General features: G+C 42.0%; 1 protein-coding gene across 1 annotated transcript; it reads right to left on the bottom strand.

Annotated features, from left to right (window-relative positions):
• Positions 1-2,958: 2,958 nt before the first annotated feature.
• Positions 2,959-26,147, bottom strand: LOC119726969 (iduronate 2-sulfatase-like). The gene is made up of 4 exons (XM_038198819.1): positions 24,648-26,147; positions 23,472-23,652; positions 12,021-12,147; positions 2,959-6,133 (listed from the first exon to the last, which is right to left on the bottom strand). The coding sequence occupies exons 1-4, from the start codon at positions 24,698-24,700 to the stop codon at positions 5,388-5,390; spliced, it is 1,107 nt and encodes a 368-aa protein (XP_038054747.1). The 5' UTR covers positions 24,701-26,147; the 3' UTR covers positions 2,959-5,387.
• Between the last annotated feature and the right edge of the window lie 926 nt (positions 26,148-27,073).

Genomic DNA, 27,073 nt, shown 5'->3' with positions numbered 1-27,073 from the left:
CAGACGCTCACTTACGTGATGTGGCACGACATGGTATGCAGTGCTATTCACGCATACTGGCCAATGGTATCGCCTGCGTGCCCGTCCTTTTTCCATTGTTGCGTCCTATTGAGCACGCGCTCAAACTAATTTTACCATTGAGCAATATGATTTTACAGTTTGTTTGTGACTAGATGAGGTATTCAGATTATTTGCATCGCTTGATAAATAAGAAGTCAATAATTTGTTTTCCTGAAATGCGAGCAAAGTGCCCAACATGTAATTGAAATGGTGTCCAGGGAAAAAAGTCAAGACAGGACAGATACAGACTTTATTCCAAATTTAACTTTAATAACCTTTACCTTGTTATAGTACACTGATTACACAATAACGTAAAAAAACCCCACCACGCACATACTCCTCCTTGAGGGTGTTATAATAATAATAATAACAGGTTCTTATATAGCGCTTTTAACTAAGATCAAAGCAATTTACATTATTATTACCCCTAATCATTGGGCCAATTAAACATTCCATATACCATCTCGGCTCCCTGGGGAGTACACAGCTTGATGCTGCCTGTTGGGCTCAAAGAAGCTAATTCAATCACAATAACCATCACTGCCCTCATAAGTACCCCATTTACTCCTGGGTGGAGAGAAGCAATGAGTGACAAAGTGCCTTGCTCAAGGGCACACGCACCATGACCCTGCCAGGACTCGAACCCACAACCTGCAGCTTTACCCACAGACCACGAATCAGTGCCCTTAACCACGAGGCCACAGCACTCCAGGGTGTTATTTTAAGGAAAATAATGAAGGAAACAATTTTTTTTGCAGGCGCGATTAACAATGTAAACAATGGTAGCATAAAAAGATTCGAGAGTAGAGCGGGTAATGAATATGCATACCATGACGTCATCACAGCCATATTCGTGTCGTCACACTCGCGCGAAAATATGATCATCGGTAATTAAGTGGGGCGACACTAGAGGGTGGTGGCGCGACAGTAGAAAGAGGACTTGTTAAATGTGATGATCATCGGTAAGTGGGGCGACAGTAGAGGGTGGCGGCACGGGGTCCGCTCATAAGTCCGACGCCTCATTGGTCCGACGCCTCATAAGTCCGACAAAATCGTATCCCCTAACCAAATAAAGGCCCATAAGTCCGACGCCTCATAGGTCCGACGCCTCATAAGTCCGACGCCTCATAGGTCCGACGCCTCATAGCTCCGACGCCTCGTAAGTCCGACAAATTAAACGCCTCGTTTTTCCGTTGTCGGACTTATGAGGCGTCGGACCTATGAGGCAGAATAAATAAATGTTATGCCTCATAAGTCCGACGCCTCATAAGTCCGAAATTTCGGACTTATGAGGCGTCGGACCTATGAGGCGTCGGACTTATGAGGCGTCGGACCTATGAGGCGTCGGACTTATGGGCCTTGAGGGTGGTGGCGCGACAGTAGAAAGAGGACTTGTTAAATGTGATGATCATTGGTAAGTGGGGCGACAGTAGAGGGGGGTGGCGCGACAGTAGAAAGAGGACTTGTTAAATGTGATGATCATCGGTAAGTGGGGTGACACTAGAGGGTGGTGGCGCGACAGTAGAAAGAGGACTTGTTAAATGTGATGATCATCGGTAAGTGGGGCGACACTAGAGGGTGGTGGCGTGACAGTAGAAAAAGGACTTGTTAAATGTGATGATCATCGGTAAGTGGGGCGACACTAGAGGGTGGTGGTGCGACAGTAGAAAGAGGACTCCACTAAACGCGAATACATACATTAAGTGGGGCGACAGTACATGTACAGTTTAATTTTATTTCTTTCGGGGGGAGGATGGTCTCACACCATCCTAACACCCCTATTTGGTTTTCCGAGTCTTTGACGCTCACTGTTGGTCCGGGCTCCCCCCCCCCCCCCCCCGCCCTTATAAACCGCTGAACAGGGGTTTTGCTCGTTTTCGTCCTGACTGAACTCTGTGGTGGCCGTAAACAATGAACACGCTGCATGCAGTACATACAGTGCATCTATACACGTACCGTGATATATTACTCGTGAGCTTCTAGTGACGTCATAGTCATGCATATTCATTACTCGCTCTACTCTCGAATATTTTTATGCTACCGTAAACAATAGGGGTGCACCCAATCAAATATTTCCCCATATACAGCAGTGATAAATGCCCATACTTCAAAATTGTTTTTAAAAAGTACTCAAAACTCTCACAGGTGTTCAGGCTGCACAGGACAATGATGATCAACATGTCATCTTTCATATTCTTTTCAATATTTGGTGGGTTGACTGATGTCCGATCGAGAAATTCTCACCCAAATAAGACGCCCCCTAAAATGAGTGATGTTCCCAAAGTGGAAAAGTAGCCATCTTGAAAAAGGGTCCCTCCTCAACATGGCTAAATAGCGCCACTTTCGGGCCCGATGGCATCCAATATGCTCTGAATTTGAAGCCCCAATTTCTTGGCTCTCAGAACTCTGTAATACAGAAAATTTAAGTGTATAACTTTAATTCAGGAGCTCAGCGGAAACATTTTGGGCCTATTTACTTGGGTGCACCCATAGCTAGCGACCTCCAAAAAGTTTTTTCCGAGAAAGTTCCTGTTATTCTTCAATTGCAGTGTTTTATACAACTTATTGCTCTTTCCCCAAAAAGCCATAGTTTTCTGACACCTACATCTACAGAACTAAAGGTCCGATTCAGTTGTAGTTTCTTGTTAAAGTGTTATACCATATTGACATAATGACGAATCACTTCGTCTTCACATGTCACAGAGCTCTTCCAAAAACATACGAAGCAGCTTGTGTTGTTGCAACCATCAACTACAGTATACTACTTCAGTATGTATTGTAACATGGAAAATATCATTTTTAACTTGGAAAGCACCTGAGTATACAGTGTTTGTAAAATGAAGTTGTTTACATCACACAACCTCTGTCAAAAAGTAATGTATTCTTATTGATGGTAGATTCAAGCCATTTTATAAAATTCATTTTATTTCTAAGGTCTACTCAAGTCTATAAAAAAGAAAAATAAACTGTATAAAGTATTTCTTACAAAACCTTCTGAGATCAACAAACTCAAATATAACAGATATAAAAACAAATTAACCACCGTTATTAGAGCCTCCAAGAAAATATATTACTCAGAGTCTTTTGAGCAACAAAAAAACAACATAAAAAATACCTGGAAAATCATAAATGAAATTTTAAATAAAAAGCGCAAAAACATCAAGCCAGTTAACTCGATCAAAATAAACAATAATGATGTTAACGACCCTCAAACGATTGCAGAGCATTTCAATCAACATTTTGTTAACATTGGTCCAGATTTAGCTTCTAAGATACAACATAGTACTTCTGACCCGATAACATATATCAAAGGTAACTTTCCCGATTCTCTATTCTTAAGCCCAGTCACCGAGGAAGAACTATTTGATTGTATCAGTAAACTTCCAAATAAGAAGAGCTCTGGTCATGATGAACTTGATAATATTTTGATAAAAAATATTGCTCCTTTTATTGTTCACCCTTTAACAGATATTTTTAATCACTCTTTAATTCCCGGAGAGGTCCCTAATGAACTTAAAACTGCTAAAGTTACTCCAGTTTACAAAAATGGTGATCGTTCCAATGTCACTAATTATCGCCCCATATCTGTATTGCCATGCTTCTCAAAATTGCTAGAAAGGTTAGTTGCAAACCGTCTTGAAAAATATATTGCTAAATTTAACATACTGTCACAATCTCAGTATGGCTTCAGGGCCAAATATTCAATTGAACTTGCCTTGATTAATTTAGTTGATAAAATAACATCTAGTCTGGACAAACGTGAACATACAATTGGTATTTTTTTTTTTTATCTTTCTAAGGCATTTGATACCATAAATCATGATATTCTAATTAATAAACTACAAACATATGGTGTCAGAGGTACTGAACTCGAGTGGTTTAAAGATTACTTGAGAAATAGGAAACAATTTGTTGTCTGGCAAAATAAAAAGTCCAATTACAAACCAATCACATGTGGTGTACCTCAGGGCTCAATCCTAGGACCTATCTTATTTCTTATTTATATTAATGATATTTGTAATTCTACTCGACCTCTGACGTTCTTTTATTTGCAGATGATACAAATATATTTTACAGTAGTAAACATTTGAATGATGCTGTTGACATATTGAACAATGAGCTAACTAATGTATTTGAGTGGTTTGTATGTAATAAATTATCTTTGAATTTTAAGAAAACACATACGATGTTTTTTACAAATCGAATTGTAGATAAAAGTATTCAGATTCGTTTTAACAATCATCATATTGAAAAGGTTGATTCCTGTAAGTTTTTGGGGGTCATTATTGATGATAAGTTAACGTGGAAAAATCATTGTCAGAAAGTCCTTACAATTATATCTCGCAACCTTGGTATTCTTAGAAAACTGAGATATTTTGTCCCATCCCGTGTTCTATTTTCAATTTATAATACGTTATCCTTGCCTCATCTTCAATATGGTATACTTGCCTGGGGTGATACTCATAAAACCTATCTTGATAAATTGCTCGTTTTACAGAAGAAATCTTTAAGACTGATTAATGGTTCTAGTTTTAAGGATCACTCTGCCCCGCTATTTGTTAAGTTCAACACCTTATCTGTATATGATCTTTATAAATATAAATTGTGTGCTCTAATGTATAATTTTGAAAAAAACATACTGCCTTTGAATATTAAATCGTTTTTTGTAATGAACACAGATATTCATCATTACGACACAAGATCGTCAAATAAGCTTCATCTTAATAAAGTTAGAACATCCCTACACCTCTCAACTGTACGACACCAGGGGCCCCTCCTTTGGAATAAAATTCGATCTCTCTGCCCAATGACCTCAATTAGAGCATGTAAATTGTATTATAAAAAACTACTTCTCACTACGGCTAATATCAATGGTGATTAAGAGCAAAATTATTACTTTATTGCCAAGTAAAATTATTAACAACACATGTAAAGCCAAGGATGGTAAATTTACTTCAAGTAACTTATTCTTTTTTTGTAAAGTTTTGCATGAGCTCGTGAATTTAATGTAATCACATATTATTGATATATCCTATGATTATTCATGAATTGTATAACTACATGTATTCTTTGTGAAGGGGGCAGACCTAGTACAAGCTTCGGCTTCTTGTCTGGCCTCCCCATACTATTATTTCAAAGTTTCGTTAAAATGTTTACCTGATGTATATTATTCAACTTAATTACCATATAGTATGGAAATAAACCTGAAACCTGAAACCTGAATTTTTTTTATTAAAATGACAAATTTGGTAATGTTTCCTAAAACGTTCCTTTACTTGAGTTGTTTTGAAATAATGTAGTTTGTCATTTCTCATATTGTTTTGCTTCTACTCGGTTGTATTTGTTTTCTTTTTCAGAACTGGCAATGCATGTCTCCAGTTACTCCTAAGTTGTTGAGAGAGCTCTTTGATGAGGTTCCGATATTGAGATGCATTGGCTACGTTCTGCATTTCCAGAGGATCAACTTTGTAACTATAAAGCTCTCTTGCCACAGGTTCTGTCCAATTAACTGCATAATCTGTATGGTTGAAGGAAAGCCACTCCACATATCGATACTTCTTTGTATGCATAGAATATCCCATTAAATTAATCTCAGTCAACTTGGGTGTGTTAGTTTTATGGGAAGGAAAGAAAGTTGGTCGAGGGTACTGACTGAAACTTGCATTCTTCCATCGAACAATTAACCCACAATTCACTGTTGCAGTGACATTACATATAACAGGGAGAAGGCTAACACCCTCTGCACAGAAATCAGTATGGAAGGTGTCTATGGGGCACACTGGGGGCACAGTAATCCCTGCAATCTTTGACAGTGTTGGAAAAATATCAACAAGCTCAACTAAAGCATTGCTTACAAACCCTAGTGATTGATTGTACTGTGGTGTGACATTGTCAAATGCATCCTGTTGTTCAGTCTGATGGATTCTGTCAAGTGGGTCAATAAGACGGAATTTGTGCTGATGTGGCCAGTGTTTGTCGGTAACCTTAGGTATATAGAACATGAGAGGCACTCTTGTTGCAGAGTCATAGTTGCTGTACTTTGACCACTCCTGGTGCTCTCCAAGCTGCCAGCCTGTCATGAAGCATAACAAAAACAAAACAAACAAAAAATAAATTTAAGAATGCCCTCTTGAAACCAACAATCAGAATTACATTTCACACAGCATACAGACAGTATTTGAATTTAAAAAAAAAATATCAGACTTATAAATTTTAAATAAATTTAAACAGGGATTAATAATTTGGTATTAATAATTGTGGGGGAAAATCTTACATACTGATCATGATAGCAATCGTGGACTAAAAGCATCATTGCAAAATTATATGCACATGCAACCTGATATACAAAATGATCTTGGGTATATATCAGCATTCCAGCATGTCCAGACTCAACCAGTCTTAAACATAGTGTTTTACACATCCCAAGCACACACTGATTCCCTTATTAAATCAACAGCATTAGTGATAATAAATAGTGGTGAATATCGTGAAGATATTGATTGTGAAATAAATCAGAAACCATCAGCTACAAGCCCTCCACATCCACATACCATTGTATGCCTTTGTTTCTGGCCAAGTGTTCACTGTTTTATCAATCAGCCATATTATCTGCTTTGATCGCAAGTGCCTATTACAGGACATGATGGGGACAGTCATATTTCGAATGAAGTCCAACTACAGGGTGGTTCAAAATATAGTAAATCCACTTCTGACAGCAATTTTCACCTACTTTAACCTATTTCAATTGTTTCTTCACAAAGTATTTAAGTTTATCCCTTTAACAATGCCTGTTGGAAAAAGCTTAGTAAAAGTCGCAAGAATAGTGATGTTACACTAATTGGAATACAAGTCACCAAAATCAGTCTTGTCCACGTGTTATTCTATGCAAATTGGACGTTTTTGTAGTTCACAAACATTAGAAACCTTGCCGATGAAATGTTTTGACCTGGTAACTTTTATTGAGCTGTCTGATTAGTCATGTCAGCTGTAGGTTTAAGTTCATTGATGCATAACATTACATAACAATCAAGAAAAATAACAGCAATTGCTGTTGAAACCCCTCAGCCAGAGTCAAGTTATCATTTGGAACCATTTACATTTAACTCACCACGGTGACCTTGACCTTTGACCCCCAAACCAATCCCAACTTGCCTGTACCCAAGGGCAACCCTCTACCAAAGTTAGACACCAAAATCTCATTTCTAACTCAAGTTATCATCCGGAAACCATTTACATTTAACTCACCGGTGACCTTGACCTTTTGACCCCAAAACCAATCCCAGCTTGCCTACTCCCAAGGGCAACCCCCTACCAAAGTTAGACATCAAAATCTCATTTCTAACTCAAGTTATCATCCGGAAACCATTTATCTTTAACTCACCATGGTGACCTTGACCTTTGACCTTTAGACCCCAAAACCATTCCCAACTTGCCTACTCCCAAGGGCAACCCTCTACCAACGTTAGACACCAAAATTTCATTTCTAACTCAAGTTATCATCCGGAAACCATTAACCTTTAACTCACCGCGGTGACCTTGACCTTTGACCTCAAAACCAATCCCAACTTGCCTACTCCTAAGGGCAACCGCCTACCGAAGTTACAACCCCAAACAACATTTCTAACTCAAGTTATCATCCGGAAACTAAGCTACCCGGACGGACGGACGTTCCAGCCAGACGGAATTGTGGGGTGATAGCATTGTGTTCCCATTATCCCTTTTTCTAAAGATTCCCTTCTGGGGTGATGTTTTTCTATTGTGAAAAAAGTGGGGTGATGTGTCCTGAAAGGAACATCACCCCACAAGGGTGGTATGGTCAGAACAGACATACAGACGGACGGACGCCCTAGGCGATGACAATACCCCTCGAGCCTCTCGGCTGAGGGGTAAAAATGACACTCTGGAAGCAAGTGTAAGCACGTGTATGGCATGAGTGTACATTCCTCATTGGGCAAGACCTACAAGCAGCACGTGTTTTAACAATCACTTAACAGCACACGGGGGCTTCCGTATGTCGGGTACCCCGCTCCATGCATGCTTATGGATATTGTGTAATCTGAAACTAAATGTGCCCGACTATAGAAAATAAACTGGCGATGTGTCCTCTCTCAAAACAACACAGTTTATGGCAGCCAGTTTCATTTCTTTTGTATGTTTTCTTCGTTTCAATAACTAGGTGTACCAGAAATATAAATCATTAATATGCTGGCAATGCTGTTCCTATTTCCAGACCGTTATGGGTTAAAATTCATGTAAAAAATCACTATTTTTGGCAATATTTTCATGATGCTTTTTATCTGTCGAAATGAAAATAAAAAAAAAAACAATCAAAGATATGTCCCTTTTCTTGACTGAAATTCTGGAAAATGATTTATTCATAAAATCAGAAGTCCAAAGTTAAATACTTTGAGCTGGATTTTACTAAAACACTTGAATACTTGAACCACTTGCACTTTCAAAGAACATTGCTTACAAAGAAAGTTTCTGAAAAAAATAGAATGACTCAATTATAAATATAAAGCAACTTAAAAAAGTGAACTTAAAAACTAAGCCAAACTTTCTTCAAAGTGTGAGGTTACTATGCTCTAGGATGTACATGTACACACTTTCTTGCTATATTTCATGTACTTAAAAAAATTCCATACCCTGCCCACAAGGTACTCATTTAAGGACAATAACAAGACCACTCCTTTAGTCAGCCACTGCTACGAAACGGGTTTCCTGTCCGATTTTCCAGGGGCACTACTGAACACTCGCATAACCTCGTGCAATCTCGCATGGTCCCAGATGGTCAACTCGCTGCAAATAAAATCTCGCTGTGTGGCTCATTATCGAGTAGGCTGCGGACTGACTGACCCCTTGGAGAGGGGGTCGTCAGCGACGTTCTCCTCACCTGGGAGGTGGACTGCTAAAAACGTGACATTGTGGCGCATACACTAATGGAGGAGTTCCCATGTGAGTGCACACAGTTGGGCAGACTGCATGCCCCCCAGGTGGCATTGTCGCATCGAAACCCAGGACTGCTTGGCCCACTACTGATACCCGAAAACATTTAGGAGCGTTGGAGACTGCCAACATCTCCAGTATGTTCATGTGACTTGAGCGGTGTTCTGGGCCCCACCGACCCACAACTTGGCGCGGGTGGATGTTGGCCCTCCAGCCAAAAAGTGACGCATCTGTTATGACGGTCAGCAATGGCCGGGGTCTGTGAAAGAGGTTGACAATGTCGAGCCACCACCGGAGGTGCGGTATCAGCCAGGACGTGGTTGGCATTGGATGATATATGTGGTGATGATTAGGCCGGCAAAAATCTACGATGTCCAAATAGCTGGCCATGAGGCCTAGCAGCCTGAGCCAGGTTTGAGTGGGGCCACTGTTGCCGGAAGGAACAGGAACACGCACTGACGAAAGTTCGACACGCAAATAAAATCAAGAAGGTTCAGACAAATAAATCTGTTCAGGGGTTTAAAGATTAGGATGGGGCGCCAGCCTCCTTCTTGGACACCATGAACCCTGATCGCGTCTCCCCCGAGGGAAGTACGCATACTGCCCCTTTTTCGAGGTGGGAATTGATCTACCCATTGAGGGAGCAGCCTTTTGTTTGGTAGGTTGGATCTGATTGATCGAGTACCCACTGGTTGGACGTAATTAGAGTCTCGAAGACGGCCTCCTACGGGTTTGACGGCGGGAGGTCGACACAAGTTTGGCAAGTCATTTACGCTAGCCCCCAGGTTAACGGGGTGCAGGTGCCAGTGAACCATGGCCAGGTTGGGGCCATTGTCGTCCGACGAATGACTGAGTCTGCGCGGTAGGGCTACAAAAACCACCACAGTTAGACCTCAGTGGTTTGCAGCGGGGGATAACACAAGACAGTTTGTTCTTACTCTGTTCAGGCCTGGCCGTGGAGGTTGGTGGCTTCTTGAAATCGATTTTCTCAGTAGCATTCAACCATTTTGCCTCGGCTTGTATGTTATCCTCGAATTTTACTGCATAAGATCCATGCCTGTTAGAGGGAGGGTCTCAAATTCCTTGGAGGTGCCCGGCGATGGGAGAAAAAGTGCATCAAGCAGAAAAGTGGAGGCTCGCGAAGCATACATGCTGCGGGGCACTATGGGTAGGGCGCCAGAGGGCGCTATTGTGTAAACTCTTAATAACGTGAACACCTGCAGGTTTAGGGAAATATGCATAAGTAAATTGCTCTACAGGTAAGTTGAGTGAAGTAGACACTGGTATTTCAACAATCAGAAATCAACATTATGTGACTATTAGGCCAAAAAAAAAAGTCTCCGGTTTCTGGTATGCGCGCGCGTCGCCGTAGCCATGCGCGTCGGAAAATGAAAAAGTTTTTTTTTCAATGAAAAAAATCGCCAAACTCACTGGTTTGACTGGAATCCTGCTGCTGCACAATTTTAACGTGTTTTTAGATTGGGTTATGGTCGTGTTGTTTATAAATTCAATCCAAGAGCAGCTGATCTTAGCATTATCATCCAAATATACTGTGTTTGAAATCTACAGATGAAGTTTAATGTGGCTTCATTTCAAGATGAAGTTTATGTTTTTAATACTTTTGCAGATTGTTATCCAGCCTTCCATACGTACTGAAAATAATAAACGAGTCTTCAAAAAGTGGTTACTTTGATTGGTCAAGCGATGTTGCTGCATATGCATAGAGATGGTGTTGCATATGCATCGATGAATACAGGCTCGTGCACGCGAGGGGGGGGTGCTGATGGCAGATTTATCAAGTCGGAATTGCTAACTTTTGCACCACATGTATGCACATGCTCTGCAATACATGCACACACATGTACGTGTAATACGCGTGCTGTACAATGTACATACTGTGTGTGCGTATTGTTATACGGCATTGAAGTTGAATGCACGCTGAAGTGTACCTTGTCGGGCATCTGGAAAGACGTAAACTAAGTGATGTTTGCTACTTTTTTTAAGTAGATGTTTGCTACTTTTGTTTCGGGTCTGGTGTGCCCATGTTTTGGGTCTGATATGTCCATATGTTTCGAGTCTGGTGTGCCCATATGTTTCGGATCTGGTGTGCCCATATGTTTGGGTCTGATATGTCCATATGTTTCGGGTCTGGTGTGCCCATATGTTTTGGGTCTGATATGTCCATATGTTCGGGTCTGGTGTGCCCATATGTTTTGGGTCTGATATGTCCATATGTTTCGGGTCTGGTGTGCCCATATGTTTTGGGTCTGATATGTCCATATGTTCGGGTCTGGTGTGCCATATGTTTTGGGTCTGATATGTCCATATGTTTCGGGTCTGGTGTGCCATATGTTTTGGGTCTGATATGTCCATATGTTTCGGGTCTGGTGTGCCCATATGTTTCGGGTCTGGTGTGCCCATATGTTTTGGGTCTGATATGTCCATATGTTTCGGGTCTGGTGTGCCCATATGTTTTGGGTCTGATATGTCCATATGTTTCGGGTCTGGTGTGCCCATATGTTTTGGGTCTGATATGTCCATATGTTTCGGGTCTGGTGTGCCCATATGTTTTGGGTCTGATATGTCCATATGTTTCGGGTCTGGTGTGCCCATATGTTTGGGTCTGATATGTCCATATGTTTCAAGCCTGGTGTGCCCATATGTTTTAGTTCTTTGGCTGTGTCATATGCCTAAACACAAGAAATGGTTGGGTATGTTTTCCTTTGAGTCTAAGCATAATGCCAACTTTATTTCCCTAAAGCATAAGAGAAGTATGTTTCTGTTTGTAATGGGTGTAATAATACTAGACAAATCCCTGGCAAAATTGCTTGTTACTGTAGGCCAAACCAATTTAGCTTTAATGTAATTTTGTTTCAACAATACCATGCTATTGGGGTATACTGTTACAAGCACTTAGCACATAAATGAAGACAAGGTTTCTTCTTCTTCCTCTTTATGACCTTTTGTTAATGTGTAGAGAATTAAAAAAAATGTTATAATAATCTTGATTTTACCATGATCACCAACTAATGCAATGATTGAGCTATCCGCAAATCCCTCTTCCTCCAGTGTTGATAGAACACGGCCAATTTCATAGTCCACATAGGAAGTAGCTGCAAAGTATGACTGCCGCATCAGAAGCTGTTGGACAAAGCACAGGCAAAAGTTGTCAATACTGATTCTTGTAAGTGATATAAAGCATATAGCCTTGTATTAAAGTCCCCCCCCCCTCAGAAGTGTGGATTGGGTCTACGAACAAACACTTACCTTACTTGTGCATATTTCCCTAGACCAGCAGGTATTTACGCTAAGATTTACACAAAAGAGCCCTCTGGTGTCCTACCCATAGTGCCCCTCACTCTTTCTCAATTCTCGAGCGCTAAGTCGGAGCACCCATGTTTCTCTAGATCGAGAATAGTGGGGTAGGAGGAAGGGATGCTCTACAGGTAAATTTTTGTTCGTAGACCCCATCCACACTTCTGTGGGGGGGGGGGGGGGGGGTACTTCACTCAACTAACCGAGGGTAGAGCAATCTACTTATGCACAGACTTGCACCAGGTATTAGGCGGTGGGTTATGCGAGATGCTCTTGTATAATTGTACAATATTGAACCACAGCCCACCGGTACATAATATAAGTGCACGGTGGGGCAAAAATGATCACTATAGGCAAAACCATTATGACATAATTCATATCTATCATATGTAAAAAGGTTAAAATAAGGAATCAGAGTAAGGAGACTCATCTATGCTAGAGAGGTCCTCGGTTGGAGATGGTCTTGTGACCATGACAAGGTTCAGCTAGCTGCCCTCAGCACTGCTCTCCCTGTTCTGCCCTCTGTCAGGAGAACGTCCTTCAAGTAACACTCGGTGAATGTGTTGGGAGTTTTCCAACATGCCGCTTGCGTGATGTAAGAGACATCCTTAAAGAAGGCCCAAATGGTGGAAGCCGCCCCTGCCGGTGATGCGTCCACGGTTGACTTGATGGCTGTAACTAACCAATGGGCGATTGTGTAGCGAGAAGGCAGCCGATATGGTTGGGTTGTCGTTGCCCAGAGCTGGGCAAAGAAAACCCGAGCTGGGCTGGAACAGAATGTCCGCTCTCCGCTGAAGTACCATTGGCCGGTGAACCAGGAGTCTGGTTAGCCTTGGGCAACATGGTTGGCGGGCCAGAAGGGAGCTATGAGGAGGACTTTGTAGTCCACCTGCTCAAGTTTGGTCAGTACCCGTACGGGAGGAAGGTGTAGACAAGCAGCCCATCCCACCGTATCATCAGTGCATCCTTCTGCCACGTGCTAGGATCGGGTAAAGACTCGGGGCGAGGTAGAAAGGCCGAATGGGAGCACCATGAATTTGTAGCAGATGTCTTTGTATTGGAACCAAAGGAATTCCCAATGCTCCCACCTGATAGGAACGAGTAGGTATGCGTCCTTCAGGTCTAGGCTGGCCCCCCATGCTGGCTTGTGTATTGACTCGGGATAGTCTTGAGTGTGTCCATACGGAAGCACTTTGGATGAATAAATCTGTTCAGATCAAATTTTTGACAGGGGGTGCTGGAATTTGTTTAAGACAATCGGCGAGTGCAAAGCGCGAAGCCATTTCGGCATGGGTCCGGGTCGGGGGCCGGGGCCACTTTTTGGCACTATTTCACCTTTTTTTTGGGGGGGGGGGGAAGAAAGTTTACACCAGAATGAACCATGTACATGTATGTAAAAAAACCCAATAATAATTATTGTTTCCATTATGCACTTTTTGTGAATATTTTATTAACTGACCCAACGCATTGTTTATCAAAACTGTAGAAGACTATAAAGTGCTGTTGAAATAAAATATTTAGCCAAGGGCGTCAATCGCTTCTCAAAAGTGGGGGGACATACCTTGATACCTGGAATAAGAAGTAATGTGAGCGCGTAGCATGAAGCCCTAATGGTGTGGGGTTCGGGGCCCGCTTAAGGGCCCCCAAAACAAGTCAGGTGTGTTTACAAACACAAATGCCCCGCAACCGTGACTGTTCCCGTGACATAACATAACTTTACATGTACCTTGGTCACATGGAACGTTCATTGACAGCATTAGTGTCTTCTGTAGGTTTTATATGAATTAATGCCTAATCCCTATGATCTCAGAATAAATAGAAGATTTCTATTGTTTTATCCACTGTGACCTTTACCCTTGACCTTTTGGCCCCAAATGCAATAGGCTTCTTAGGATTGCTAAGGACAATCCACAAACCAAATTTGACGTTCATATGTAAAGTATTTCTCAAGTTATCGCGCTGACAAAATTTCTTGTGTTTCAGCCACTGTGACCTTGACCCTTGACCTTTTGGTCCCAAATGCAATAGGCTTCTTAGGATTATCAAGAACAATACACGCACAAACCAAATTTGAAGTTCATACGTAAAGTATTTCTCAAGTTATCATGCTGACAAAATTTCTTTTGTTTTAGTCACTGTGACCTTGACCCTTGACCTTTCGGCCCCAAATGCAAAAGGGTTCTTAGGATTACCAAGAACAATACACAAACCAAATTTGAAGTTCATATGTTAAGTATTTGTCAAGTTATCGCGCTGACAAGATTTGTCCGGACACACACACACACCCACCCACCCACCCACACACGGAAGGACAAGGCTTCGCCGCGGGGCATAAAAATCTGGACCCTAAACGCTCTGTGGTGCAATCTGAGGCAATTTCTGACCACTAAAATCAATTTATTTTTTAGCTAAAAAGATCATTTTAACATAATTTTTGAGTTCGGAGTCATTGAATCATGGCTGAGCTATATATAGAATCATATATATTCATAAAGTTCTGACAAAAACCGTTAAATCAAATAGATTTTAGTTTACATGTGGTTTACACAAAAGTGGCGACGCACACAGTAATGTTAGGCACAATCGGTCGATATTGGAGCCATGTTGACACTTACATATTAGCACGGTTTGAAATTGCCTTACAGCTTACTCGGCCAAAACTCAATGGACTCCCTATTAAAGGCCAAAAAGAAATATTTCTGCTTCCGCATACCTCTAAAAAATAGGGTCGGTAGGTCGGAAATTTTTCTTTTTGCCAATTTTTTGTGCTGATTGAATGGGGTATTCAGTCATATGCGAATTTCAGCCTGGACTATTTCCATTGCACTACGAAAGGCTATACGAAAATGGCCACAAAAAGTAAAGATTACCTTAATAATTATTAGAGTATTAACAGTCGATAAATATTTTTAAACAATTGAAAATTCAGGTCATGCACACCATAAGTACAAAGCTAGTCAAAAGGGGAAACTGCATGGCCAACACTGTCCATAAATCGCGCGCGGTATAAGCATAGATAACCTCGTTTAACTTCGGGAAAACACGCTGCATCAAATTGTGAGTAGTACGTCACAACCTCGAAATAAAATAAATTCATGAACACGGAAAATACATACACAGACATGACAGATCAAGTTCTGTGAATTAACTTGCAAAAAATATTCTTTCTCCATCGGTGTTTTCTTGGCATTTTTACGATGTCTAATTCGACCGTACCTATGCTGCAACCGTGCACCGCGGCCATGAATAGATTACCGGTTACTGCTTTTCCATTGTGCCTTCTTTGGCCCTTTGGAGGCGTGGCAGGAAGCAGTCATCACTGCACTGAGCATTACACACGTGTTTTGAATTGCAAACTTGTCATCGTGAAGTGAACTTAAAAACAACGAAGGTTTACTTACTTACTGTGTAAGCGAGATAGGTCTGTAACCAGACTATTAAACTGACGCAGTGGTTAAGTGGCTACTGGCTAGTTTAGTACAGTATGAGTGGGCAGGTGAGCGGCGGGGTGCGCGCAGCTTGCATTAATTAGGGCGACAGTGCCAACATGACGGGAAATATAATTACTTTTTTCAGATACTTTTCATTTTGTGGCTGCTTAGGTAAGTCGAAAGATGATTGTTATGACAAGATGTGCATTCATGTCCACTAAAAGTAGGGGGTGCTTTAGCATATTCCTGCACCCCCATCAAAAAAGTTGGGGGTGCACCCGAGTTTATCTCCCCCTCGAGGGAGCAGTGCTTCGTTGGGTTGGTGTCGGCTGAACAAGCATGCCTGGGGAGGGGGGGGGGGGGAGGCGTGCTCAAGAACTGGAGTGAGTATTTACCGCGACTGATTAAATCGAGCACCCACTGGTTGGACGTAATTAACACCCGGGACCCCGCAAATTCTCAAAGATGGCCTCCCACGGGTCCGATGGTGGGAGGCCGCTATGAGTGGGGAAGTATTTATGTCAGCCCCCGGGATAAAGGGGAGCAGGCGACTGGGAACCGCAGCCGAGTTGGGGCCGTGCTTGTCCGGTAAATGACTGAGTTGGCGCACGCTGCCCTGGACATTGGGGTTGATGGCTTCTTACTAGCCTTCAACCGCTTTGCCTCAGCTTGCATGCAATCCTCGAATTTCCCTGCAAAGAGATCCTTGCCCTTTAGAAAGAAGGTCTCGAACCTCTTGCGGGCACCCTGTGACGGGAGAAAAAGTGCATTGAGCACATTACCCTGGCAGGTGGAGGTTGCTAAGGTCATCACTCGTTCAAACTGGACAAGCACTGAGCCAAGACCGTGGTCAAGACAGACAGGAAAAGCAGCGGTCCGCATGTCCACCAGAACTGCCGGGTCTGTTGTAAAAGTGTAATGGCAACCCCAAGGCAAAAAAAAAAAAAAAGTCAGTCTCTGATTAGCGCGCGCGCGTCGATTTTAATCATGCGCGTCAATCTTCTTTTTTTTCCAAAATGTTCCGCGGTAGCTCCAACAGTGGCCTCTATTGCCGCACCTCCTCATTTCTTTTTACCAATTAGCACCAAGGAATGGGAAATTGCACCAAGGCAAATGATCGAAAGCACCAAGGATAATTATGGAGGACACCAATGTACATGAGGACACCAAAAAAGCAAAATAGTACCCCACCTTGTCTGTACAATTCAAGCTTGAAGAAAAAAAAAAGAAGCCGCATCTCCGCGTCAATTCCGGAACATTGGTCTGACCAGAGACCGAATATTTTTTTTTTTGGCCCAACAGACACACCAACAGACAAATTATAAGACAGGGAATGAAAACAACTTCTTACTTTCTTCTATTACATTAAAAAAAAACTTCAAATATTCTTCTTCACATATATACAACAAATACCTTAAAATTCAATTCCTCTAATTTCTTATTTACACTTTTGCTCAAAATTATTATTTCCAGCAATTATCAAAGGATTCAATATTGGGTTCCCCTTCCAGTATATTCTTATTTGTTCACAAACTAATTTTTCAGTAGTCTAATTTGCTCAGGATAATTTCAGTTACATGAGGAATTTGCTGTTCTGTGTTACGTTATTTAAAGTTTTCTAAACTCCACCAGTTGTACTTATTTATCGTGTGATTCACAGATTTCATTAAAGCTTATTTTAAATACTCTCCAAATTCTGAGATGGCAGGCAAAGTCCCAAAGATGCCCACGTTCATCAGTACCACTCTTCAATGAGCCTGCTTCATGAAAAGCCTTGTCTACTGCTGCTGCTAGCCAATGGAAGACTCCTCTTCAGTTGGTGTTAGTGCCGACGGATCACTCAGTACCCAAAAAGGCCATCTAAAATAAATATAAGATCCAAAACCATTCATGTTTTCTCGTTATGCATGAATTTCAAAATCCCCACCATCTCTACATGATCTGGTTTGCTTTCCAAATCCTCAAGCACTCAAAATCCTTAACTTCAAAATTCTCAATTAAAATCGCTGACTTCTCCATTACCGAAATCTTCAATCAAAATTCTCGGCGTCAAAGTAATTCTTAACGTCGATTTCAAGATTTTTGTTAATGATCTACGTAGAAATCTACATTTCTATGAATTTTTACTTCTCTTGGTCATTTTAAAATCATGTTGGTACACAATATCTTCTCAACATCAATCAAATCTTCATTTCAAAATCAATTAAACACCATAAATCTTAAAGATCACTCAATATTGTGTCCATAGGGCATCAATAAAGATTTATGCAAAACTCCATAACAACAACTTGATCGACACTTACGGATAATTTAGCTGTGCGAATACTTGGGGAGGCCGACTATTGCTAACAGATGTCAAGATGCCCGGGACGCTAGATGACGCTAGAATTTGGCTAGTCTGAGTATCACCCGTTATCCACAGAGCAAGTCTCACGTATAACGTCTGATATGTCTAGACATATACATGTACATATATGCAAGCTGCCTGCCAGCCAACTGGAGTCGACTTTACTAAATCGTGACGTCATTTCATTCCTAAATCAGGACTAAATGGTTTGATTGGTCAATTCGAATGTAGTGTTTTGTAATACAACAACAGCGGGGGCGCGATATTTTGTAACATGATACAGAGAGCGTGACAATTTTTGTTATCCATTGTCTATGACGCGCAATGATAGCGCCCGCTGATTGGTCAAAATCTAGGAGGTCAAGAGGCGGGGTCTTGCCTAATTAATCAGCTAATCTGTTCACGCATAATAGACCACGGAATTGCCAAATTCTGGGAAACAAAACTGAACTTTCCATTTTCCAACCGGATCAAACAGACCCGGATCAAACTGACCAAGAGCTAAATCTGCTGTCATTAGATTTCAGGTTCAGGGCAAGCTGAAACCGGTCTCTGAAACACACGATCATAGGTCCTAAACGCTGCATTCGGTTCAATACAATACTATCTATTATCTACTAATTGGTGCGATTTTGTTAAGAAGAGCTTTCTATCACAATTACCATGGCCTATGTACAAAGAGTTCTTATGTAAGATGGGATGGGGTATTCACGACTCGACCACCAGTGTTGTAGTTGAGGCCACAACCTCCGAGGCCGAGGCCAAGGCCGAGGCTACAACCTCCGAGGCCAAGGCCGAGGCCGAGGCCACAACCGCGAGGCCGAGGCCAAGGCCGAGGCCACCACCTCCGAGGCCAAGGCCGAGGCCGACTATTAAAACACGTAATAAGATATAAATCACTAAAACAAGGCTAAGATTATGTTGGAGTTTTAACATCTTTTTAGATGAATTCACTGAGTTTTGGAGTGCCTGGCTTACAGCTTGCAATGTGTTTCCTCTTGTAGGGAGTCTGGCGAATTAATTTTTCTAAAGAAAGAAATCTCAAGTTTTGTAACACTGAAAAGCGAATTATACAACAAAATCAATGGCATTTGAATCAGCCTCATTGGAGATACAATTTAAATGGCCAAATTTTGAGTTTCTATTCTGTAAGATTTACATTATTTACTTTTAGCATGTTTTATAAAATGTTATTTTCCAAACCTATCACAATATTTAATATCATAGGAATCCCCATTAAATAAACAACAACTTGATTTTTGAATCATGTTTTTACCACTAATAACCATAAGTTACGACCCCCCCCCCCCCTGGACCTTCGCACTGTCCAGGCGCGCGCCGAGCAAACACCGCGATGCGACCAGACAGTGCCAGACTGCCTGCCGTTAGGCACGGGCAAAGTATAGTTCCAATCCCACTCCACACAACGGAAGAAGTATCCACGCATTATCACTGTTAATACCGCGGTGCAAGACAAAGTCTGGCAATGGCCGATCCCGCCAAACAACACGGCAACACGGAACATGCAAGCATGATATCATTCAGTTCATCAAAATGCCCACGAATTCTCGGATCATCCGATTGGGATCCAATGGCTTCGAAGAATTTTAAGTTCATGGCAAGAGTCCAGTGGTTTTGGCCGTATATCTGTAACCACGCAAAATTAGTCAATTTCAAACCGTGCTAATACATATAGTAAGTATCAACATGGCTCTAAAAATACCAAGTATCCTGGTACCACGAGGAATACTGACTTAATTCAGAACTTTGCATTCATTTTGATGGAAAAACGAATTCTGAAATCGCGCTTTCCATATCGACCAATTGCGCCAAACATTACCGTGTGAGCCGGAACTTTCATTTAAACCACCGTGTAAAAATAAAATCTACTTGATAAATCGTAACTGTTTAACTGTTTTTATCATATCTTATGAAAAGAAAATGGTACAGACTAGTACACTCGATAGCACCCAGAAAGTTCAGACTTTTATTAAAATAGTGGCCTATATAAAAAGGAATGGTTAAGCTTGCGGCACCTTGCGGCAAATCATTTTTAAAGGTCGGGGTACAGAGGCGAAATGCAACACTGCAACCAGACTAGTCTACTACCGGATGAGATTGGTGCCAGACTTATGTAGTCTGGCACACGGTAACAGTTATAACGCTTGCACGCACGTGGAAAGCTGAAGCGCAGGCTAGGCGAAGATGCTACGTACGTACGTTCAATGCAACCATTACCAGTGTGTTCATTCGATCGTGCGTACATTGTATATGCGTTCGTTTCACGGAACCCACTGCGGCAGAAACTCAAGGGTTTGATAAGGTAACAAATTTAAATTAATTAGAATAGAAAACACATCAAAATGGGCGGCCTCGAGCCGGCCTCGACCGATTCGCCGAGGCCGGAAGGCTCCGAGGCCGAGGCCAAGGCCGAGGCCTTGCACTCCAAGGCCAAGGCCATGAAAATCGGCCTCCAGGCCGAGGCCGGCCTCGAGACCTCCAACACTGTCGACCACGCCTAGGTTGTAAGCGGTTGCGGAAAGTCTACGAGGGAATCGAATAACACGTTTTTGGTTAAAAACTTTATGACAGATCTATTTAATGTGGGGTGTAACGTATACATTTTGTATCTAATAAAAACCAAACAACTCGCACGGCACAATAAGCACACAGATGAGGTAAAATAATCTAGGTTTTTTGGTTGCACTGTAACAACTGCGGAGTGCTCACTGCAGGTGGGAAGACTGAAGCATGGCTAACCGTGTGCGGTATGTCCCTTTGTCCTTGAGCCGCCCATCCCTGACCAACGACTGAGGGTTGCGGGCTTGGCCTGCCGCCTCAGAGGGGTTGCCAACTGGGCCCATCTGGTGGTTGGCAGACAGGGCCGATAATGAAGCCGAGTCAGACTGAAAGGCTTGCAAAAAACCTGCCCTAGAAATCGGATCCTCACCCCTGGAGCGTTTGTCCCGGTGGAATCGATCTGAGGAGTCGTCCGAGTCTGAGGTATAATGTTGTGGTCGACGACCCACCTTATTAGCTGTTTCGGTGACTCACCGAAACAGCTATTGTTTTCGTTAAGATTTTTTTTTTTTTTTTTTTTTTTTTTCCCCCCCCTCCTTTTTCAGACTTTTTCTCCATAGGTTTAACACACGTTTCTTCCACCAGTCCACTTTGCCACTTTTTCAAATCCGATTGATTTCAGACTTGATACATACTCAGACCACCACCCACAGATGGTCCTAGAAGAAATTCGTGACCGTGACGTCATCAGGTGTCGGGTTACGTCACATTAAAGATGCATTTTTCCCCATATGTTTTGTACACGTTTTAAAACACTCCACTTTGGCCTCTTCGTAAATCCGAACGACCTCAGACTTGATACATACTTAGACCACTACCCACAGATGGTCCTAGAAGAAATTTGTGATCGTGACGTCATCAGGTGTTGGATTACGTCACATTAAAGATGTATTTTTCCCCATAGGGTTTGTACACGTTTTAAAACATTCTACTTTGGCACTTTCGTAAATCTGATCGACGTTAGACTTGGTACACACTTAGACTACCACCTACAGATGGTCCTAGAAGAAATTCGTGATCGTGACATCATCAGGTGTAAGGTTACTTCACATTTAAGATGCATTTTTCCCCATAGGGTTTGTACACGTTTTTCTTCAAATCATACTTTGGCACTATATGTCTGATTGACTTTTCACTTGGCAGATGACATTCGAAGTGACTTCATCAAGTGTTCATCACGTGCACAGAGTATTTCAAATATCCGAAACAGCTTGTGTTTGTCCACAAACACATTTCTAGTTCTTCTTGCTCTTTTTATTTGAAGTGGCCCTGGGGTATACCCAAGGAAAAGTTGGATGACACTAGGGGCACCGGAACCCCCGAACAACGGATAAAATCCGACAAGGGGGTCCCTGAGAGCGAGATAATACGGAGCCCGCCGGTCCACGGTCCCCCAGGCGGCTTGCTCTGCATTGCTCATGTCATTCCTGGCCGTCAGCGCTTTAAGCCCCATGGGTTGGGTTGGGTGTGAGCGTTGTCCGGTGGCCTGTACAATAGTCCATCCAGGCACTCAGTGGTGTTAGGCACTGTGTTGGGAGGACATGGGTGACTCAAGCCCACTGAACTGTGAAGGCTAGTCCCCTCGGGCTGCCCCGTGTTTGGGGATGGGACAGAGGGTGTAGTGAAGCCCGGACCCGAGCCTCATTCACCATGTCAACCCTTTTTAGGTTTGGCTCCGGCAGATGAGATAAGTTTGGAGGAACCTTCCCGGAGCACCCCTTTCGTTTGGCTGTTCCGCTTAGGCTGACCGGAGAAGGCAACCGATGGTTCCCTCATTGGTCAACGGAACTGCCAGAGCCCGCAGCCGGCAGTGGCTGGGGATGCTGGACAGGAGACCGCTGCCGCAATAACGATGTAGCGTTAACGGCAGAGTCCCCCGAGAATTTGGTCCATTCTGAGGGAGAGCCAGTTCTCTCCAAACGCTTTATTACTATGCAATATCACACAACAAGACGATACAATAACTCTACTATAAATTCTTTAATCAAAATCTTCTCTTAAGTGATAAGGGTAGCAGAAATTGACGAGAAATACAGAGCGTATTTTATGCACATCCTACCCGACCGGCCGCTACCGCTAAGAGAAAAGAGGAAGAGCACAAGGCACTATGGGTAGGACACCAGAGGGCGCTATCGTGTAAACTCTTAGCATAAATACCTGCCGGTTTAGGGAAATATGCATAAGTAGGTTGCTCTACAAGTAAATTGAGTGAAGTAGACCTGGAATTTCCATGAAAACAAATCATGAAGTTGAGCTGCTTAGTCCTCTCGAGGGTTTACTGATCTTCAGATGCATGTTAAAGTGGTTTTTTTTTTTATCAATACAGAAACAGTGTACTTGGAGACCCAGGCTTATTTGCAGTCTTACTTGAAGGTCAACTATTAGGCTGCGTCTGAATCACATTGCTTGGGCCTGAAAAAACATACGCACATATCGAAGCCACTGGTCAATGGCTGCAGCCACTTCCTACTGACTCAACTTTTATTGCTGACTGTAGCCATGTGATTCGACCGCGGCCTTAGTCATTAGTGAGGAAATCAATGCTTTGTCAAATATGGAATACTTTTGTTTAGTTCAGTCATGATTAATGACAAATGGTGGGATGTGGACTTGATACACAATTTCTCAATTTAATCATTTGACCAAATTCAGCATTGGGTTTGAATAGATTTAATGATAAGTTCCACTTTAATTGCATGTGATACCCACTAATTAAAGTGCTAACAAATGCTGTCATTTTCTTTGTAACTAAAGCTTCAGTTGAGAAAACAAGAGGAAGAAAATATACGTACATGGTATTTGGGTGGCAACGGTCCATAGTATGGCTTGTCCTTGGAAAGTGGAATATCTTCACCAACTCGAACATCATTCCAATGTTCCCAGGCTGGCGGGGGCAGGCCTTTGGTGTAGTATGGGTTGGGGGCCATACTCATTGAATCCAAAGGGTACAATGATTTGTATTCCTTTGGGTACCTAAGGATCAAGAACACAACATACTTCAGCTCTAAGTACTGCTACTGGAAAAAATATTTCTAAAATTCTAGAGCATGTATAAAATGCTGTTTTTTGAAGGGGCTGAGTTTGGCTTTTCCTTAAATAAACCTAGAAAAGACATTACTAATATTTTCAGCTAAATTTTGTTCTCCAATTTGTTCTTTTCTGTAGTCCTTTTTAGAAGTGACATTATACTGATGTCATTCTTTGATTGTTTAATTTTAAAGAGCAACCAAAACAGAATGTGGTTGACAAGACCAATTCCTCAATTCAACATGTAAAATTACCACAGCTGTCCTATTTACACTGGAAATATTTCTCACACAAGGGCCACAGTGAAACAGATTTTCCCTGATTTCCGAAATACTCATTAAGTATTAATGATATGAATGTGATCCCTAAATCGTCATCAAATGACACGAAAAATAAACAATGTGTGTGATATAGGCATGCATGCACACTTGTTCACTCTGTCCCACTGTAATGACAATATTTCCTCACACTGGGTGATTTGATACATTTCTGTCATATGTTGGGATTAGACGAACATCATTTGGTTCCCATATGATGTAGCCAGGTTCAATTGACATGGCATATAGCTTGCTGCGACGTCATCGAGTTATTGCTACAGCCAATAGGAAGGCAGGCTTAATTGACAGGTTGAGCATATAGTGGCCCAATTGGTTCATACGGCATTTGTGACGGTGTTCCTAGAACAAGAGTGAGGCCCCATGATGGAATTAGATTCTGAGTGGGAGGTTTCTGGATGAACATCCCACAGAGGATTTGGATTAAAGTTTTGATTGTTAGACACTGAGGAGCCATCAGTACACCCTTTATGATAGAATGTCTGTGTCCAACCCTTGTGGATCGGGGTATCTGGTGCAAGAGACCGGAATTTGGTGATTTTTTCTCTGATGCAAACAGATCTATATGCGGTCAGTCTATGTGTGCAAAAAAAACGGTGGCACTACCTGGGGTTGCAGTGTCCATTCTGTTGGACGGATGATCCCAATGGACAATGCATTGGTGATACAATTGTACTTGACTGGAAGATGCGTGGCTATCAATGAAATGTTGAACTTCAGGCACCATTGGAGTAGTTCCCATGTGAGGAGGCAAAGTTGTCCCAACCAAGTGCCTCCCTCGCGATTGATGTTTGAAACAACTGTGGTGTTGTGGCATTTATCAAGACCATCCAAATCTGAATGCTTGGTTAGAAATATTTGAGAGCATTGAAAACTGCCTGCAGCTCTAGGACATTGATGTGCCAAGCTTGTTGATGTTGGAGCCACATCCTGCTATTTGACGAGAAGCAAATGTGGCTCCCCAGCCTGACCGAGAGGCATCTGTGGTTAGGACTTTTGTTGGTAGCCGTTTTGGGAATTTTAGGCTGCTTGTCAATTTGACAGGATCTAGCCACCATAGAAGGTGTGGCTGTAGGTAGACAACATGGTACCATGAGGCTGATTGGGATATGTCTCAGTTGATAGTGAGCAAGGAGGTGGAGTTGAAGTGGGCGCATGTGAAGTCGACAATAAGCCACCAGGTCCACCATACTTGCCATTAATCCCAGTAGTTTTAGCCATGCTGCTGCTGGGACCACAATTTTTTTGAGTAACAATGTTACACATTGTTGGAGTTTTGGGTGCGTATATCTGTAGGGAAGGCAGTTCTTGTTGTGAGATTATCACTACTCCCAGGAAAGTTGGGGTCCGTGTGGGAGTTGGTTGCGACTTCGTTTCGTTGATGAGGAATCCAAGTTGAGTCGCCATACGCAAGGTCAAATTGAATGCTTTGCTGACTTACTGCTTTGACCGACCGACCACCAGCCAATTGTCCAGATACATGAACACCATGATATTCTGTCTGTAGAGGGCAGCACCTAAGGCTTTCGCAATCCCTAGACCCAGGGAGATGTTGAATGCCCAAATAGAAGGGCTGCAAACTCGCTTTTTTTGGTAATTTTATTTATCGTTCTTTTAGCAATTTATTTTTCTTAGTTTAATTTAATGTATTTAATTTAATCTAATTTAGTTTTAAAGGGAATGTACAACATTTGCTTTTGCTGCAATTTTCAGAAATAAATGGATAAGGAGGATTAGCATGCTATAGCAGATATTGCTAAACAGACTTGTTTCAAGTTTTGGGCTTGTAGATGCTAGAAAAACCAAGAAAACCAATCATGTTCTCGTAGAGCCTAGGCCATGGCCACATTTCTCTCTTCTACCTGGTCTACAAATGGGGTGGGCATGATTTTGGTATGGTTTTGCAGGGAAAAATCCAAGAAACGTTCGGTTACTTTTCACCCGCGAGATTTGGTTACATTAATTAGTAATATTGTTTTTTTCAAATTTTTTTAATGTTCAAAATATACCGCTCAGCCTCGAACGCACATTAGCCAATCAGAAGACATATTTTATTGATCATAGTCGATTGGCCAATCACAATCGCGGTAGTGGAGTGGTCCAGTATATCGCGTCGAAACAACATGGCGGCTTCCTGTGAGGAAGACATTTCGTCTTCAAGCGACGAAAATACACATGAAATATCGTGTTTTATGTGCATTTCCCCGTCAAAAAAGTGCAGAATGACGGCGTTCTCTGGTAAAACATGGACACGCTTCCTAGAGTACGTCATCAAATGGAAAGATTTGGATGGTCCTAAAGCACAAATTGTGATAGATTTTGCCGCCGACAACTCGGCAGCTGCAGCAGTGGCAGGCCTTCGCACAACTTTGTAGTGCAGCAATACCACAACACGGTGGATACCACACGACTTGCTACGCACGATTTACAGATTCTCAGCGCATTGAAAGAACAACGAAAAGCATGAGAAAGAAAGCCGATGCAGCAGCTTCTACAGGTGAGCTCAATATTTCTTTAAGCATGTTAAGAAAGCTTAAAACTTCATCATGTAAACAGGTAAACTGAAGTTTTACTAAATTACTGTCGATAATTTCGATAACAAAACTCAAACTCTGTCGTTGTTGTTGTCCATGTCATGTCATAAGCCCAATCAAGCCAATGTCTAAATCTTGCTGATACTAGTCCTAAAATGAATAAACTCTTAATAATCATGAGCATGATTTCAGTAATTTCAAGGACACAAGGAGTAATAATAAGGCAGTGGATATTTTGGCAAACCTTTAGTAAACGTTAGCAGGTTAGTTTGCTGAATATGCACTGAACATGCGCAGTTACTGTTTTTTTGTACTTAAACATTTTCCGTGAACAAATTTTAGTCTGGCTCCATGCCAATATTTTCGTTGTAACCTCGTATTCACAAGATGGGATTCAGACCATTTTATAATTTCGGACTTTATTTCCCTTTTAAAAAAAATCCTCCAGAGCCACAAATCTGAAAAAGAAAATGTATTACTCTGCAATAAAATGTTTGA

Source organism: Patiria miniata, unplaced genomic scaffold (assembly GCF_015706575.1).
Source record: "Patiria miniata isolate m_02_andy unplaced genomic scaffold, ASM1570657v1 HiC_scaffold_2, whole genome shotgun sequence".
Classification (NCBI taxonomy): Eukaryota; Metazoa; Echinodermata; class Asteroidea; order Valvatida; family Asterinidae; genus Patiria; species Patiria miniata.
Note: the sequence above shows the minus strand (reverse complement) of the source record. Positions and strands in the feature narration are given on the sequence as shown.

Excerpts from the sequence above, each read along its gene's own strand:
- LOC119726969 (XM_038198819.1), bottom strand. The coding sequence starts at position 24,700 with ATGCATTGTCCATTGGGATCATCCGTCCAACAGAATGGACACTGCAAC. Across the intron at positions 23,653-24,647 it reads AATGGACACTGCAACCCCAG|GTACCCAAAGGAATACAAAT; the intron begins GTAGTGCCACCG and ends CTTGATCCTTAG. Across the intron at positions 6,134-12,020 it reads TGCATTAGTTGGTGATCATG|GCTGGCAGCTTGGAGAGCAC; the intron begins GTAAAATCAAGA and ends GCTTCATGACAG.